The 18,031-nt window shown below is 40.1% G+C and overlaps 1 protein-coding gene across 1 annotated transcript in view; it reads left to right on the forward strand.

The window, feature by feature from the left end:
- Nucleotides 1-17,341, forward strand: part of TMEM163 (transmembrane protein 163) — a 93,656-nt gene extending 76,315 nt beyond the window's left edge. Inside the window, exons 6-8 of the mRNA XM_071562231.1 lie at nt 11,793-11,904; nt 15,102-15,243; nt 16,218-17,341. Of these exons, the coding sequence (XP_071418332.1) occupies nt 11,793-11,904; nt 15,102-15,243; nt 16,218-16,278 (315 nt within the window). The 3' untranslated portion in view covers nt 16,279-17,341. The remainder of the gene's footprint in view (nt 1-11,792; nt 11,905-15,101; nt 15,244-16,217) is intronic.
- The last annotated feature ends 690 nt before the right edge of the window (nt 17,342-18,031 follow it).

Raw genomic sequence — 18,031 nt, forward strand, 5'->3', positions numbered from 1 at the left:
ATCACTGAAACACCCATTTGGTGAATTTACGGTAGCATAGATCAGATTAATTTGGAATTCTCAGTCTAATTCATTGTGGGCAAATGCCCTAAGAATTCCAACAGTAGGAACAAAAGTTTAAAAGTTGTGTCATCTATATCTCACTTTTCCATCATTACAGATGTTGCCTACAGGTGAGGAGGGCTCCATTAAATGCAGTTACAGTAGGGAAAAAACTATCAGAGCTATGGAAAGATACCCCAAAGTGAACATCTCATTACATTTTCAGTGTCCTGTAAGAAGAATTTGTACAGATGCCTTTTGTCACAGATTGCCTTGGGTTCAGTTTGGTGAGCTAAATCCATCGGTAAAAGTTAGGGAGGATACTGCTTCCATTTGAAACAGTATCAGGAAACTGGTGGAGAATTCTGTTCTGTGACTGCTCTTGCTCATTTAGGCACTCCAGTATAATCAACAGTGTGAAAGATATATCTGGCAAGGCAGACACTGTGGATGACTAGAGCAGGGTAAAAGCCACATAAAGGGTTTTCCTATGTTGCAATTCTGCCTGGAAAGTAGGTTGGAGCATAGGATGAAAAGAGATGGTACTATTGTGCAATGTCTCTTAAATTACATGGCAAATATTTTAAATTCAAAGTCTTTCAGTACATCTCACCACGGGAAACTGTTTCAGTAGGGGTTGTGTGACAGGTGAAATATTACTGTGTAAACTAAGAATAGCACTGAAAAATGGGAAAACTGAGAGAACAGCATCACTGCAAGTCATGCCCAGTGGGGCAGAAGGCCTAAGGGTTGCTAACATTAAAATCAGTTGGGGGAAATGGATATTGTTTCATAGAAACCTTTCCCGTGACTGTGCCTAAATTGTGTCCTGTTTTCTGGTTGCACTGTGGTTCCTTCTCTGCTCTGTGTCTCAGCTGAAATGGTCATTCTGCCCAGTTGTTTGGAGTGTATTCTCAGTTTATCTGCAGCTGCCCAGGCAGTACCATGAGCATCTGAGCAGAGTGCAGATCTGCTCAAAATAAAGCAGTAAGAGGGAAACCTTTCTGCCTCTGCTCCTTTATCTAAGGTGTTGTCTTCTACTTCATGGACCACTGATGAGCTAATTGCTAATGATATTAATTTCTGTCATATCTTACCACGCAATTTGGCTTTAATGTATGGACATATATGGATAAATAATAGAATAGTTTTTTTCTGCTAATAGCTTTTTTTGTATGGCAGTGAAGTAACCAGTTCTGCATCCAAACAGTGACCTGAGATATTTTCTGATGGTGATTTCTGTGTTACTGGGATTTCATATTAATATGCTATTCTGAGACCAGGGAAGAATCCTGGTGGTGTGAGCAAGAACAGGACAAGACCAAGGAAAGGTAGTGTGACTCCACTGGTGTCCCAAAGTGGTATAAAACTAGGGGAAGAGCTCTGCACTAGATTAAGAGGATGTCTACTTCAACACAGGCTTCCCATGTGAGTCATAGTCGCATGATTTTTTGGTGCAGTTTCCATCTTTATTGCACTCCGTGAAGCAAAGGTCACTGAAGATGTGGGTACTTCTTAAAGCATCTTGTGAAAGTTTAGCTGTGTGACTTCAACCTTTAGGGAGATAACGTGGCTAAAACCCAACTGGAAAATGGTGTTCAGATGCTGCAGACAAAGCTTGTACTGTCAGCCTTGCAGATGGAGCTGCTTTGGAATGCATTGCTCTGGGGGAGTCCAGAGTAACCTAATGATAACAATGCAGAGCAACAGGAGTGGCTGCATCATTCCCAGAACTATAAAGACCCTTTGTGCATCTTAATTTGTGGTAAGCTTCAGCAACTTTGCCATAATTTCTCTGAGTTCATTTTAATTTTACATTAGTTTTGGAGAAAATAGTATGATATGGACAAGTTTAAGCAATTAAACAGACTGAGCAATTAAGTATCTGCTTACTAATTGGAAGGAACCAGGATTAAAATCCTAAAAGTTTTGTCAGTCACTTCTGAGTAATTAGAGGAAGTTCATTGTATTTCTTGTGTCTGAGATATTCAGGGTTTGCATCTGTCAGTCCTTAATATGCATGTAGTAAAAAGGATACTTGGAAAGAATTTAGGAATTCTTTAATGTAGAGATTTTGTTGTCCTTGGAGTGGATCTTGGAAGATTTGCTTTCATGAAAATAGTAGCAATAAGAATGTAAAAAATCACGAGTAAGAAATAATTTGAAATACTTTTCCTTAGGTTTTGGACAGACACTCTTTTACTTATGTAGACACTTAGAAAAAGGAGTTTTCAGTATTGTTGTCATTTCACATGATGATTTCAGCTGCAGGTCTGGTGATCCTCAGCAGGATTCAGAGAACCAAGAAGAGAATGACAGGTTTGCTACACATTAATGGCATTTCCAGCTTGACTATCTCATCCTGGAAGGGGCTTGAATATCCACAGATTGTTGTTACACTGCAGAGAGATACTACTTAATTTCCAGGACAGGAGCTCAGGTTTAGCTCAGTCAGGCATTTTCCAGTCACATATTTGAATTCTTTTTTATCCCATGCTGAATGTAATTTTGCTGAACCCTGTGAATGGCAATACTCCTGATCTGCACTGGCAGAGGAGAGAGGACAGTTAGAGCTCCTGACTTTCTTCATTTCTCAGTGCTGCTTCTGCCTTTCATGTCTGCTCTTTGTTTGTTTTACCTCTTTCTGTGTGTTACGTGAAAATAAACCATAGGAAGTGTTATGTCACAACACAAGCTTTCAGAGCAGGCAATGATTTTTGTAATTCATTTGAACACTTGAAAACCTTGGGAAACACAGAAATGGTATATTTCTACTTTTGGTTCCCTTGTTTGGTATGGTAGGTCCTGCAGTTAACTTTGACATAGCCCATAAGGCAGGATATGAATGACTAGGCAGATTATTTGGTTTAAAAGAACTTGGGAAAGTTTAATGATAAGTGTTTGACTCCTGGGATTGTGTGTGGTTTCTGCAGCAGCTACTGTGGCCTTACTGTGTCAGGCACATCTCTGGTCTTCTCTGACTTTCTTCATACCTCTCTTTTCAGTTTTATCTCCATTTCACATGAGGAAGCCTGAAGAGTCCCCAGAATTCAAAGTGTAGGGGTCAGCAGGGATTTATGCAGTATGTTCATTTTTGCAAATTACTGTTGAGCAATGAATTGATATTTTTAGAGATCTTTAACAGTAGATTCCTTCTCCTGCAGTTACCAGCAAGTTTAGAAATTGCCATTATTAGGTAAACTTAGGGTTTTCCTTGTGCACAGAACTTTATATTATGATTAAAAAAAAGCCTGCCCTGAAAACTGACATTCTGTGTCAGGAGAGTTGGCCAGCGAATTAATTACACACATAGTGTATAATTCTGTATTTGTACTAATTATATATTTCTTATTGTCATGGGAAAAAGTTCATTTTCAAGTAATTGAGATATATATTAATCCTCAGGGTTTAAAATACACCTCCTGTGCTGGTGTTTTCACTGTTTGTGATGCAGAGCATTTTTTCTCCAACAATGATCCATAGAGTCGTGAATGGTTTTAGATGAATTAATTTGCAGTGTTGATGAGAAGGTCTATGTAGGAGAAATATTGCAACTAAGGGGATCTATTTGTCCAGAAAGTCTGGAAACTGCCAATATTGAATATAGTCAGTGAGAAGTAGAATTGAAGATTCAACAGTTTTGAAGATTTGGACATTACTTGGTGTGAGAATCAAAAATGTATTATGAGTCCCTGATTTTTGGACAGAGAAGTTAATGATGAGAATAAAGTTTTCATGTCACTTCCAGAAGGGATTTGGCTGTCACATAACCTCACCTTGAATTTGTAGATATGTTTCATTTTCCTTTGATGGCAATTTGTGTGTGGGTGTGTTTATAGAGGCAGTTTCTGCCCCACATCAACAGGTACATGCAAGACATTTTATCAGGCTCTGACCTCCCTCCTCACTTACCTAAAAATGCTTTGAATTAAAGCTTCCTGGTTTTGTGAATTTAGAGTGATGGCATTTTCCTCTTGTCTTGGAGCATGTTTCCCTCCTATTCCTATCACATCACTGGGATGCTGAGGCATTTGGGTAAGATTTCCTGTAAAAGGTCAGTGTACATGTGCTGTACAGAGCCCATGCAGTGCCCCCAAGCCATTCCCAGGATTTTTAAGTGATGGTGTTTCAGACTTTATATGCACATGCTGTACACTGTGCATGTGCTTGCACTGAGGAGTAGCTGTGAACATGCTATTGTACACCTGGAAAACTAAAAGAAAAATGTGGGAAGATCACAAAATCCAAAGAAAATTACAGGAGGGAAAGGTGTGCCATTAATGTGTGGAAACCTTACAGTTCCAAATTCAACTCCTTTCTGTGTTCTGTTCTATTTTATATAGCTGGGAATCTTTATTTTTTAGGGGTCTGCTTCAGTGTACTGAAGTAATTTGTTTCATATAATTGATTTCCATGGAAATATTTTTCACTGATCAGATCTTTGTCCTCCCCCCACCTTTAACTTTGTTCCTCTTACACTTGCTGGAATTAAGTGTTAAAATAAGTAGGCCAGCTGCTCTTCTTTCTGGTGTGTTTGGACTTAAAATGTCTCATAATTTTAGCTGTTGTTCAATCCACCTAACATGCAAAGATAATCAGTATTTGACATTGGAATAGAAACCCTTCCTTCTGTTTACCCTTCCAGTTAATTCTAAATCAATGTTTCTGAGATCATGAAATTTAAATTTTTTTTCCTACAGTGTTGAGTGTTGAACCTAAAATAGAACCACTTCTTATTGACTCAAATAATTTACTCAGTTTTGCTTTATTCTGCATTCAGAATATTTCCCCCATTGTTGCTTACAGCATTTTTTCTCTAACCTATGTTATCTGTAATAAGATAATTCCCACTAGGAAAAGGAATTACCATTCCTTTATTGATGTTTCTGAGAGCTACATCCACAGCCAATGCTGCCCCTGAGGATTTGCTTTGCACACATTTCACTACAAATAAGGAGGCATAGTGACATTGCACACTGCTGCTGATCTCACACTTGGATTTCTCTGTAAATTTTAGTGATTTTTCGACATTTTGTTAATACATTGAGAAAGGAGTCTAAAACTCAAATTGGGCATAGATTTTGAGCATTGTTTTGTGTTTGCATTTGCTACTCCTTTATCATTTGCCTCTTTACCTTTATCATGTCAATTACTAGATATTCTTGGATGGTAAAAATAAAATGGAAGTGTGAATGATGTGTTTTATTTTGGCTATTGCCACAAAGAATTTGCAGACCTTTTTCTGTTCTTAAGGAAGGCTCAAAAAGCCCAACCCAGCCACACTGAGAATGGCTGTTTTACTTTCACCTGGGGTTGTAAATCAATATCCATTTACTATTCAGTTACTGCTTGCATTTCCCTGGGTAATAGTATAACACATGTAATGTCAATGCAGCTTGGCATTTGTCCTCATTAGTATGGCAAAGGACACTTTTTTGCAAGAGTAAGCAAGCATCATGCCATATTTGTGACATTTCCTGCAGAACAAAGAAGCAAAAATGTAATCAGTTTGTGTACAAAAGACACGCAGCCCATTGGACTTGGTGCCTCCAAAGCTTTTATAAATGAAATCAGTTGAAAAATTAGGCCATATGTTGTTCTGTCATATATTACTGATGACAGCTGAAATGGGAAGGTAGGGGTGGCACAGTGTAGCTTTGTGAGTTCTAATTTATTTACTAATCTAATAATTTAAAATAAATATATCATCAATGTACAAATTTATTTATGTCAACAGTTGAATTATAAGTCAATGGCAATATAACATATTTGTGACTACATACATATATATCCTTATACATGCTTCCCTATGAATTTCTAATCCCTTATATATAATTTATTGCTTGCCATTTCAAATTGAAGGACCATATGTATTAATAATACAGTAGAATCCTGCTTTATAACTGTTACCTGCTATGTATGGTTTGGAGCTGGGCCTAAAATAGATGTGCTTCTTTCAGGTTGTGGAGAATGCTGTGGATGCTTGAACTAGTGAGTGAATCAGGGTTAGGGAAAACGTAACAACTTCCCTCTTTGTTCAGGTGAATTTTGGAAAGCCTTGTTTTCAGATTTTATCACACGGTGATAAGAAAGAAGTGTTGGTGACTGCTTAGCACTTGGGAGGTGATGTGGAAGGTACTGCTGGTCTCAGCTCCCTCCTCATCAGAAAACTGTCAGTCTCACTAGGGAGACTCTTCCAAGTGAACAAATACCATTTTAAATTATGTTTTAGAACCATTTGCTGCTAAAGCAATGCAGAGGAATTCTAGAAGCATGAGTGATGTTGAAGTTTCAAGCAGACCCTTTTTCAGGAGCCCTGAGGTCACCTCTGAGGGCTCTCTGGGGCTCACAGCCCCCCTGCTCCTGCCTCAGTGCCACCCCATGGCACTCAGCACACCCTGCCTCTGTTATCTGTTTCTTGAGAAAGCATTCTGGGCAGTGGAATTGCTTTGTCACACCAAAGAAACAAGTTTAAACATTCATAAGATTTCTTTTTTTTGTGTGCTAATAATAGATCTTTGTATCTCCATGTGAAGAGACTGTCTTCTGCTTGAGTCAGAACCCGGGCTGTTGGTTTGTTTTCTGACAGTGAAGTGCAATTAAAACTCTTACCCCTTTTGAAGTTCTGTAGCAAGAGAGACCCTCTGGCTTCCCAGAAGCTCCCTTTAGACTGATTGCATAAACTATTGATTACTTGGGGGAAAGTGTGATGGAGATTTGGACCTTGTTAAAAAAAAACCACTAAAAATGTGTTTGTATTAGAAACATCTCTGTTACTGTCTGTATAGCAACAGAAAGCTTCATGAGAAGAGGAGGGAAGCCAATTCTCTTTGACTAAGATATTCTGCAGACGGGTTTTAGTGATCCTACATCCAGTGTGCCCTGATGATACGACAGCTGCTGAGGGACCTGGAGGACAGGGAGGCAGTGGGAAGCACGTGAAGGTAGGGATGGGTAGCAGGGTGGGAGCAGAACCTGATGAAAACTGGGGAGCACGGTGACCAGTCACCTAGACTGAGGAAGGGTCATTGCTGGGATCAGTGAGACAGATGGTGAGTTGCAGAGATGGGCAAAATTAATATTTAACAACACAAACTGCTCAGTTTGGGCCAGCCATGACTTTGCTCCTGCCAACAGCATCTGTAGCATTCCAGAAACATGTCCCTGCTTCCTCAGCCAAGATGAGTGAGGCTCAGCAGAGGAGAGATAACACACTGTGAGACACCAGGTTCTCTGGGGAGGGAAAAAAATGGTATGAAAAAGGTGGTACTCCTGCAGGAGTAGGAAGGAACCAAACCTTTGGCTGGTTCACAAAGGAAGCTACAGAGAGGGCAGAGGAGTGGAAGGAAACCTGCAGCTGCTGGAGGCGGGAGAAGTAGCTTGTTTTGGGATTGCACTAGGATGGACTACCAAGCAAGGACAGAGAGGAGAGTCATAGATTTTAATAATATTTTGTGTGTTGTGTCCATTGGGGAAGAACACTGAACATACTGATGAGTATTTTTGGCTCAACACTGTACGATGCAGGTGAAATGAGAACATTTTTAAATCCCAGAAGTGGAAGGACTGTAACTAAATGAGAGTGGGAAGAGAGGAGTTGATAGAAATAATATATGAAGTCTGGGCAAAGCTTTAGGATCAGAATCAGCAATATGCATTCTAGGAAAAGATTACGGACACAGATCAGCTGAAAGTTAGTTACCAGACTGGGAATTGGATTAAAATATCCCCATCTAATAAACTAAGCACTGAAGAATCCCCCATGACTTTTTTTTTCCCCAGTTTCTACAATAGATTCAGAAAAAGATCAAAGTCACAACATCATAGTCAACGATTTTTTTCCTTAAGCCATAAGATTACTGCTGCTTTTGGTGAAATCCTTGAAAGCAGAGACAGAACTGTTATCACATTTTTGAAACCTCCTCTTCTCAGCTGCACTGATGGAGACAATGTGTTTGGATGAATTGGAGGAAAGCTGCCTGCTGATTTCTATTATTCCTTTCCTAGGAATGATAAAAGAGAATTGTAGAAAAGCTTTCTTTTGGGAAACAAAGCATAAAACCAGAGAATAAAATAAATCTGAAGTGGGGACATTGTAGCTATTAGAGTGCTGTGTAATGATAAGGCAATCCAGGAGGGGCACCTTGTTTTATGTACAGTGCTGGATTAAATATGAAGCCACCTAATCAAATATATGTGTCCTTTAATTAAGATCTCATGTACAGTGTAGTAATAATGAGAAAGTATGATGAAAAGAAATGGAACAGGAAAGAGCTTTATTTACTGCACTGAGAAGCCTTTATCATGTGGAAATGATCAGAATTTAAATTTTTATCATCTGTCACAATTTGCTGCTGCTTTAATTAAAATAGCACCAAGGACACGCACGGTGAGCCTGGCTAGATGTGCCTCATGCTCCTAATGACTGTCAGATGGGACGGCGAGGGCTGCAGAGAGGGCAGGGCTGCGGGAAGATCCGGAGGGAGATGGTGCCAGATGGCCGGGCTTATTTTATTAATTTAGATCTCCATTATGGCTTTTCTTTCCTTCATTTCTCCAAAGGATGAGTTAGTTTAATGGGACTCATTTCACAGCCGCGGTGTGGCGTGTTTAACCCTTCAGCACCCATAGCACTGCACTGAGCAGGTCTGTCATCGCGTCCCATCCGGCCACCTCTGCAGGTGCCGCTCCAGCTCCAGCCCAGATGCGTAGCCCACAGCAGCCCTCCCGCAGGTCATTTGTCCGTCCTGCTGTTCTAAACCGGTTCCAGTTTCTGACCATTGCCTCAGAGAAGTGCCAAAGCAGCATTTGGAGCTGTTTCTCTGCTGCTGCCCCCTCATCTGCTCAGGCAACGCACTGCCAGGCTGTTCATGTTCCTGGGCATCGCCCCCTGATTTGGGCTGATCTATTAAACCTGCAAAACCTTCTTGTTAGTGCAAAGTAGCCTCACTCTTCTTTTTCCAGCTCTTTGGCGCCCGCACATGCAGAAAGCACAGAGGAAAGTGAGTTTAAAAGGGTTTTCCTTCTGTCTGCGTGCTCCGTGCCCTCGGTTCCTGCGGGATCTGCCGCCGCCCTGTGGCTCCTGCGGGAAGCTGCGCACAACTGGAGAGGGGAACTTGGCATACTGCTTAGATTTGAGGGTTTAGAAATGAAAAATAAAAGACTATTGTTTTCTGAAAATGTGTTTGGCACAGTCTGAAGTGTGAAACTGTTGAGGTGTTTGCATTCAAAGCAAGATTTTTTTGACTTCTTCCCTTTCTGTGTCCACTGTGATAACAAAGAGCTTCGATTTAGTCAGGTCTTCTGCTCCATCAAAGGTTATTGGATTAATATTAGCAACAAAATGCGCTTTTTTTGTGTAGCTCAACGAAGAAAAACAGTAAACTCACGAAGAATTTCTATATCCTGACTAGATATTCTCTATAAAAAGCCTGTTCAGGAATTCACTTCATGAGTTCATTCAGAAATCATGTTTAGGTCATTCTTGGATTCTAGCAGAGTGGCTGAACTCATTTTGGTCAGGACTGTATAGCAGAACAAATGGCAAGGTGCGTTTCTGCATACTGTGAATTCAGGGACACACACAGGGAAAAAAATAACTGAATTCACCCCAAAAATTTCTGATACACCGTAACAAAGAAAAAACAAACCAGCTCAAAATAATGTGCCATGGAAAGCATGAAACCTGGCACAATAGAGCAGGGAATAAGGCATAACATTTTCAAGATTTTGAAGTAATAACTGGACTTTTGAGGATCTGTATCAATATTTCAAAGTAACATGTATTGGGTTTTGTCAACATCATTGCAAAGCTCCTGGTCTGTAGGGCAGTGTGGGAATGGCACTGAGATGCCAGCTCAGCAGGCTGGGATGGAGGTGACTGTGGTGGTGGAGGGTGGCATTCTGCTTCATGTTATTCTGAAGCCTTATACACATGCTGCATATTTAATATTAGGTAAAATATTAGATGAGATTAGATTAAAATCTCAGAACAAATCAGAATTTGCCAGGCTATCAAAATGAAGTCTTTAGGTACTGAAAAAACACATTTTTAACAAAGGTGTACAAAATTTAGAAGCATGATTTTGATAAACATTTAAAATTTTGAGGTTTTTTTTTTCAAGGCTTGTCCAGACTTTTCAATGTCTGCTTTGCTGTCAATTCAGACCTTCTGAAAGCTCCCAACTTTCCTTACTAGACTGACAGCAAACAAATATTCCCAGTCCTTCCTTAGTCCTTCCCTAGCACTCTAAAATGCCTGGGTATTTTCCAGTTGTTCTGTTAAAATAATTTTAGAAATGCTTTTTATCCCAGATTTACCCTGTGTTTGAATTCTGTGTTCTCACTGCTTCTATTTTACTTCCCTTCCCTCGGTGCATTTTTTCTTAATATTGTACCAGGTCTAGAGAGAATGAGCTCATGATTGAGAGTGAGTGAAGTAGACTTTGGAATTATATGACATATAAAATTGTGTAAAAATATATTGAATGATTTATTTAGGGATATGAGTACATTATACCAGTAATCTAATTCCCAGTATCTTCCTAAGCAGCTTTCAAAACCATTTTTTGATTTCTTTGGGTTTTGAATTTCTGCTAAAATAATGAAAATGGATGGAGCTGATGGTGAATCATCATGACAATATTTGCTGTCAGTGGGGATTTTTGTCAGAGTGTTTTAATCAGGAAAAGGGTCCCAATGGCACTGGCCCACTTAGACCTGCAGATACAAAAGAAATATGGTCTTGCTATTTCCTTTATTTGCACTGGTGTTGCAACAGCTTAAATTAAATCTTCTGTTAGGAGTAATAAATGAATCTATTTCAGAGCTCTGTGGTTACACGGCAGGCAGGCAAAGAGCTCACTTGGGTTTTTCTGCAGCCCGTGGGCTCAGGTACCTTGGGGGGAAGAAGGCACAAGGACTCCCTTTAGGCACCTTATTGCAGTGTGTCAGCACCCAGGAGAGTTTTCTTCCACCCAACCAAACACAAAACAGTCAGCAGGAAGGGGTAGGTGCCTCCAGACAAACTTTTAGAGAATGTATGTTAAACAATAATTAATTACCCTTCTTTGCCCTACATAGACATGGAGCTCTCTCTTGAGGGAGCTCAGGGAGCCCATGTTACACATGAAAATTAAGCACTGTGGGTATTTCTGTGAAATGTAAGCCCAGGGAAAAAATGTTTCCTAAGAGCTAAACCTTAAAATTTGTTTTCTAAGAGCTAAGCCTTACTTTGCACATCAGTATCAAAAGATTTTGGATGTAGCTCAGTCCAGACATTAGAAGAAGGAAACAAAAAAACCCCAAAGCAAGTGCAGAATCAGTAAAAGTATCAATGGTTATTTCTTACACCAACAATCAACAAAGGTCTGGTAAGTGAGATTCTATTCTCAAGCCTTCCCCCTGCCTGTGGGCACTTCAGCACTGCTGGCATTAGGCATTAGATGACTTGGCAGTCTGTGTTCAGCCCCTCGGGTGCATAACCTCCCTGTTCTGAGGAGTTTGGGTCAATTCAAAATTTGTTGGTTGGAACTGTCATTAATTATGGTTGCAAAAGCAATTGCAGGTGGCAATATAAGCAAAATAAGCACCATCTGTCATGGAAGTAATAACACAGGATTTCTTTTCCTCAGGTTGTGTACTCCAGTGGCACAACTAATTGCACAGTAACTAGTATTATTTATCATTTAATATCTGGGGCATGGCCAGAAAACATACTAATGTACGACATTTTCTTTTTTATTTTTCAGGATGATTTTCTGTATAGTGTCTCTGTTTTAAGTGGAATCCTTTGCAGTGTCTTGGCAGTAATCAAATTTATGCTGGGAAAGGTCCTTACAAGCAGAGCACTGATAACTGATGGTGAGTGTGACGCTGATCCTGCTGCATTTATAGAGTCTTCCAGGGAATGTTGTAGGCACAGAGGATATGAGTGACCTCTGCACAATGAGAGCTGTGAAAGAGCTTTGAAATAAGGCAGCCACTGGGAAATGGAAAAAAAACCCCAGCACTAGAACAGGCTGTGGTACCATGAGACTCTTGGATAAAGAGCTCAGCTGAAATGAGTATGTCTGGTGGGAGCCAAACAGTGAATGTGTGGATACTAATAATATTAATAATTGAGAGACAGAGATAGAGCAGGTAACACATGGGGTGTATTTAAGTCAGAGGTTAGACTGCAGCAGGGCGATATGACACCAGTTTGCAGAGCTTTGGTTAAGCCACCTCTCTCCTCACTGCCCGTGCCTGGTGAACTGTATAATCCTGAAGTTTAAACAAAGAAGCTCTGCCTGCTTTGAGCAGAAATCACCACCATCATTCAGACATACTCCCACAGATGTAATTTGTCACCAGGGTGCCTTCCCTGCCACTCAGTGGAGCTGGTGGAGCATGGCAGGTGTGAAATAAAGCCCTGGCCAGCTCCCTGCCCTGCCCTCCTCTGGCCCTGCCGTGGTTTGGCACAGGGTGAATCTCATCCATTCTGTCTGAACAACTCACTGCCACCTCTATGTTGGCCCAGGTGTGCAGCACCTCTCTCTTTCTGGTTTTAAAAGTGTGCTTAAAGGCATGTTTTAAAACTCAGTGCAGATGACAGGGCTCTTTCTGACAGGGCTCAAGCTTGTGAATCCTGAGAAAGCCCTGGGGATGTGCCCTGCAAACGACTGAGGCCGCAGTGATGGCAGAGGGTTCACAGCACCCTGTGAATCCCTCCCAGTTTGTATCTGGCAGCACAGGGCAGTTTGAAATACTCTGTAAAAAGACTTGGTAGGGTGTTGATGTTTCACAGATCATAGCACATAAGTTATTTTACTCTGCTAAAGATTTCTCTTTAAGGAAATCCAATTTTCATCTTACTCTGGGGATGCAGACAATTGCTTTATTTGAAGTACATTAAACATACTTATATTTTTTCTTGGTGATGTGTGATAACATGGATTATGAGTACTTTTATCATCCTACTTATATAAATTCTTCATGACTATTTATATTTTAAATAGAAACAAAAAAGGAATCAGAACAGCAGTGCGGGGGTTACAACTAAGCTACTGCCTCCCTGCATTTGGAATTCTCTCCCAACAGACCTGCAGTTCAGAGATCTTACTCTTTCCTATGGACTCTGCCACCTTAAACATTTTGAAACAAAAATATCTCCAGCCTGCAGAAAGGTTTCTGGAAGGGATCCTGGGAACTACAGCCCAGTGAGTCTGACTTCCTTCCCTCTCAGAGTGTACGTGGGACACGTCGACTGTCTCAGAGCTGTGTCTAGGCAGGCAAATTATTAACCCTCCCTTTAGAAAAAATAGTTTTGAAACAGAGCAGTTTATTCAGACAAAATATTAGCTGAAAACCGTAAATAACTCCAGCTCTGAATTGTTCTCCTGTATGACACAGAATTGCTTCCCCCATAATTACATCCTCATGTTAATGATATTGCTTCAGAGCTGGAGATTGCTTATTCTTTGATTAAAAAATTAGGGGAAAAGTACACAATTACCTCAGTCTGGCTTTTATCTCTCTTCTCTCCTTAGAACTGCTTTAGAAAATGTAGGAGGCTGATCTTACCTTGTGTGGTAAAATATCTTCTTTCTCAAGACTTATTTACATATATATTTGATTTATTAACAATCAGGAGACAATGTGATTCAGCAGCTAAGACAGATTTAGCACTCCCTTGCATGTCTTTTTTCAATGTTTTCTGTTTCCTGCTAATTTACCTCCCGTGATCCCTGGCTCTAGACCAACAAACTGTTTTGAGGAACAAAAGCATACATTTTTCTTCCTGAAAAATAGGTTTATTTTCAGAACAGCAAATTCTCTCTCATACATGTCATCAAACTCTATTAAAAATATTTTTAAGCATAATTTTATTTTAGCACAGGGCTTGACAACAGTATCTCTTTAAAGCCTAGATATATTAATCCTAATGAGGCAAAAGGTTATTTGTACAATTTGTTTATAGCAAAAGATCATGGCCTCTTGGATAATAAAAACAGCCATTTCCTGCCTTGAATTTTGTAACATCTTAGAGGACAACTACAGATCCGTGACAGTTGGTGATGTCAGCCAACCTTCCTGTAGGTTTTACATACCTGTTTCCTACCCAGATTTAGCCACCTGTTTTTCCTGTGCTGGCCTCTGCACAGAGCAGTGTCTGCATTAATTCTGCAGCCATGACATGATTTCCTGCCACACCAGCAAAGGAAGGTTTGACTGAATGACAGTCAGGAAGCAAAATCAATTTCCTTTGCAGTTAGCTTTTATATAATTATATATTATATTATACATTATATATATATATAATTTCACCAGCATGCATTAGCAGTGTAAGTTAATAAATAGACAAGGACTGGAGGTGAGAGGTCTAGAAAAAGTGTCATATGTGTCCTGTTGGCACTCACAGGAAGTTGGAACAAACCTGGGTAAGTGCTGGAAGCAGCAGCTGACTAGAGCTGACTCACCAAGCAATATAGAATGTTTCAAGTTTGATTTTTCACTTCTTAACCATGTTCAATAGTGTATGGATCTACCAAATGAATGCATTATCAGTGACTTTTTTTTTTTAGAACAACAGTGATATCTTTTGGGGTATTGGGGAAAAAAATCAGAAGAAGGGACTTTGGTGTTAAAAAAAAAGAACACACGGAAGGACTTTAAAAAAAACCCCAAATCGATAACTAATCAAACAGGAGCTGAGTGAAAAAAAATAGTTATTGCAGAAGCTCTGGGAGAAATTTCAAGGGACAGTCTTGGATGAAAAGAGAAGGACTGAAAAAAGAGGAATCTAAAAGAATGTTCATAAAAATTGTGAATAATAGAAAAGAAGCTTCTGTGAAATGTCTAACGCATAAATGTAAAATATTACTAGGATTATCCTGTGTGTTTTCAGCAATATATACACCTCTAAGCTATAGTGCCAAACACATAAATAAATACATGGAATGGGATAAAAAGCTTCAAGAGGAGGTCTATTGAAAGAGGTCTTTGAACTTGAAAAATTATTTCCCTTTCCATAAGCTCCTTGGGTTCTTCCTTTAATTAGTTTTTCTTTCCCCTTCTAGGTTTCAACTCTCTTGTAGGTGGAATAATGGGATTTTCCATCCTTCTTAGTGCAGAAGTGTTTAAACACAATTCTTCTGTCTGGTACCTGGATGGCAGTATAGGAGTGTTAATTGGACTTACAATATCTGCCTATGGAATCAAGTGAGTATCTGCTGGAGCAGGTAGTGTAGGGTGTACAGCTGTCTGGGGGAGGCAGCCACAGCTCTGCAAGGCTTATATAATGCAGTGAAATCAGGCCCTGGAATTTATTACTCACTGCCACTGCTGAAACAGAGTGTGTGGAAGTGGTTATAAAAGATGGTGTTCTCACATCAGCTGGAGAGCAGCCAGGACTTAAAAAGAAATTGGAATAATTTTAAAAGTCTTTTAAATACCTGAATTGGAAAACCAAGTTTTTAAATATTTGAAAAATAACCACAAATCTTGGATAAAATCAACCCCCGTTGCTTTTATGGCATATTTCTAAGCATTGCTTTTCCAAAGAAAGTCTGGATTAAAGGACAAATGCTCAAGTCTAAAGAAGCTTCTTGCTGTTGATTTCTCTCCTAGCCTCACACCTTATAGCAACATTTGAACTGCAGGTTGCTGGTCATGTTTCAAATGTTGTTTCTCTTGAATTTGAAGATGCTTTCTTGATTCATGACACCAGTTAAAAAAATAAATCAAATGAAGCTCTGTCATGTACTTCATCACTGCCACAATTTCTCTTGACTGCATGGAATCTAACAGGAGTTTTGTGCTTTATCCCCCCTTTCTGCCACTAAGAGAAAGGGGGAGATGGAGCATCTTAGTTGGAATTGCACCCATTGAGCAGCAGACCTTGGCCAGGCCACAGTCAGCTCTTGGCTGGAAGCTGTGTGGGGCTTTTTAAACTTGGAAAATTAAACTAACATTTTAATGGGTAACACCATTCTTGAATAAGTCACTATAATCACTGTTTCCATTGTAAACCCAGCTGTTCTGCAAAACTGTAGAGGCTGTTACTGCATCTGGGTTGGTTTACTGCATCTGGTTGTTACTGCATCAGGTTGGATTTATTATTCTATAATAAATGAGTAGGTGAGGGGAGCAGCCCGGTGTGCTGGGGCTGCCTCACGGCTCTCTTTGCTCCACAGGCTGCTCATGGACATGGTGCCGCGGGTGAGGCAAACGCGCCACTACGAGATGTTCGAGTGATGGCCGCGCTTTCTGCTCTGGACGGACTGTCAAACTCCAGCCTCCTGCCTTTTGGCAAGTGGTGCCAATGGTATTTTACTGAACATGCAGTTTGTTTCCCGTGGTCTGTTTTTGTTGAAGTTTGTTCTAATGGGAAATCTCTCTGTAAATCTGGCATATGTGCACACTGCTTGCGATTCAGCCAAACAGCAGCGTCTTTTTATTTCCAGTATGCTATTGATTCCTGTGACAATAGAAAACATGCAGTTTGCAGTTTGAACCCAGCTGCCATGTTGTATATTCCAGAGTGAAAGTGTTCTTAATGGTGTGGTAAGCCTGTGGGTAAAGAAGTGCCAGTTTCAGATTTGGGTTTTGTTTTTTTTTTATCCCTGGCCTGTATTTTCCCAGACACATGCTGGAACAGGAGTACAATCCTTGCTAACCTCTTCAACTAAGACTATCTTACATAGAGTCTGGACACCAAGAGCTGTGTTGCTTAAAACACTTCCCCCTTCCCCTTGAAATAGACACCCAGAAAGAGCAGGCACAGCCCTTTCTGTGGTCAGAGAGAAAACTGCATTTTAATCCCAAATTAACTGAAACTATACCTCTTCAATTTAAATTCTATTTTTTCTTAACAAGACACTGTTCATAGCTTTGCATGGACCAAACAAGCACACACAGTATTACTGTACAGACCAAAGCCAAAAAGTTGTGCAGGGAAGAGGAGCTGCTCAAGGAATGGGATTTTTCACCTCCTATTATGCCATATGCAGCTGTACCAGCGTGTGTGACGTTGTGGTTGCTCTGTAGTCTGATGATGGCACAGCAGTGGCTCAATCTTGTGGTGAGATACAGATCTATTTATTAGGTTTAGATTGTCCTGTAAAGTGTTACTCACCTTCCATCACACATCTTATATATGACTTAATAGTGGGTTAAATGATCAAAAAATCTTGATGTATAATCAATAAAAAACCCTGGTATCTATTTTATACAGTATCTGTAAGTAACATTTGAAAACTATTTCCAGAATGTATCATAGAACAAAGTCTTCCTGTATAGCAGCCAATTAAACTGGATTCTCTGGCTATAGCCATTTTCTCATTTTTCTATGTATTCCAGGTTGGTTTTCACAACAGAGAACCAGTGCTGTCGCTTCTGCACAGGTGAATAAAAAATAGACAGTCCACTGTAGGTTTTGCAGTACGACTATGGTGAGTAGCCAAGTAGCTAGAAATATCCATTTCCACTACAAAATAATAGACTACAGAAATGAGAGTAGGTGCACAATTAGAATGATCAATGATTGATGCACAGTGAAGACACTGATTTTTGCACTGATATGATAAAGTTGATAAAACTGTATTTCCCACCATATGTCACTTAGCCAGATCCTTAAGGATCTCTAATAAAAGCCAACTCCACATGATCCATGTAGGAAGAGACCACCCAGTGCTTTCATTGACCTGGCAGTGCCCATATGAGGGGCACAGTATTGAAAAGATGACACTCCTTGATACAGGATTCTTTGTGGCAAAATGAAATCTGTTCTGCTGCTTTAGTTTGTGTTCACGTATTTTGGGTCAATGAAGTTTGTCTAAGTATTTGTCTGCAAACTCTATGACACTGCTGGTCTCAGTGCACATTCCGCACGTGCCTTGATGTCCCAGGGTGATGTTAGAGCTCCTCATGTCACTCAGCAGTAAGATGACAAAGGAAGTACTCCATAAGACATTCAGCAAGGACTTCAGGAGGACTGGAGGGTACAGGA

This window comes from Pithys albifrons, chromosome 8 (assembly GCF_047495875.1).
Source record: "Pithys albifrons albifrons isolate INPA30051 chromosome 8, PitAlb_v1, whole genome shotgun sequence".
Taxonomy (NCBI): Eukaryota; Metazoa; Chordata; class Aves; order Passeriformes; family Thamnophilidae; genus Pithys; species Pithys albifrons.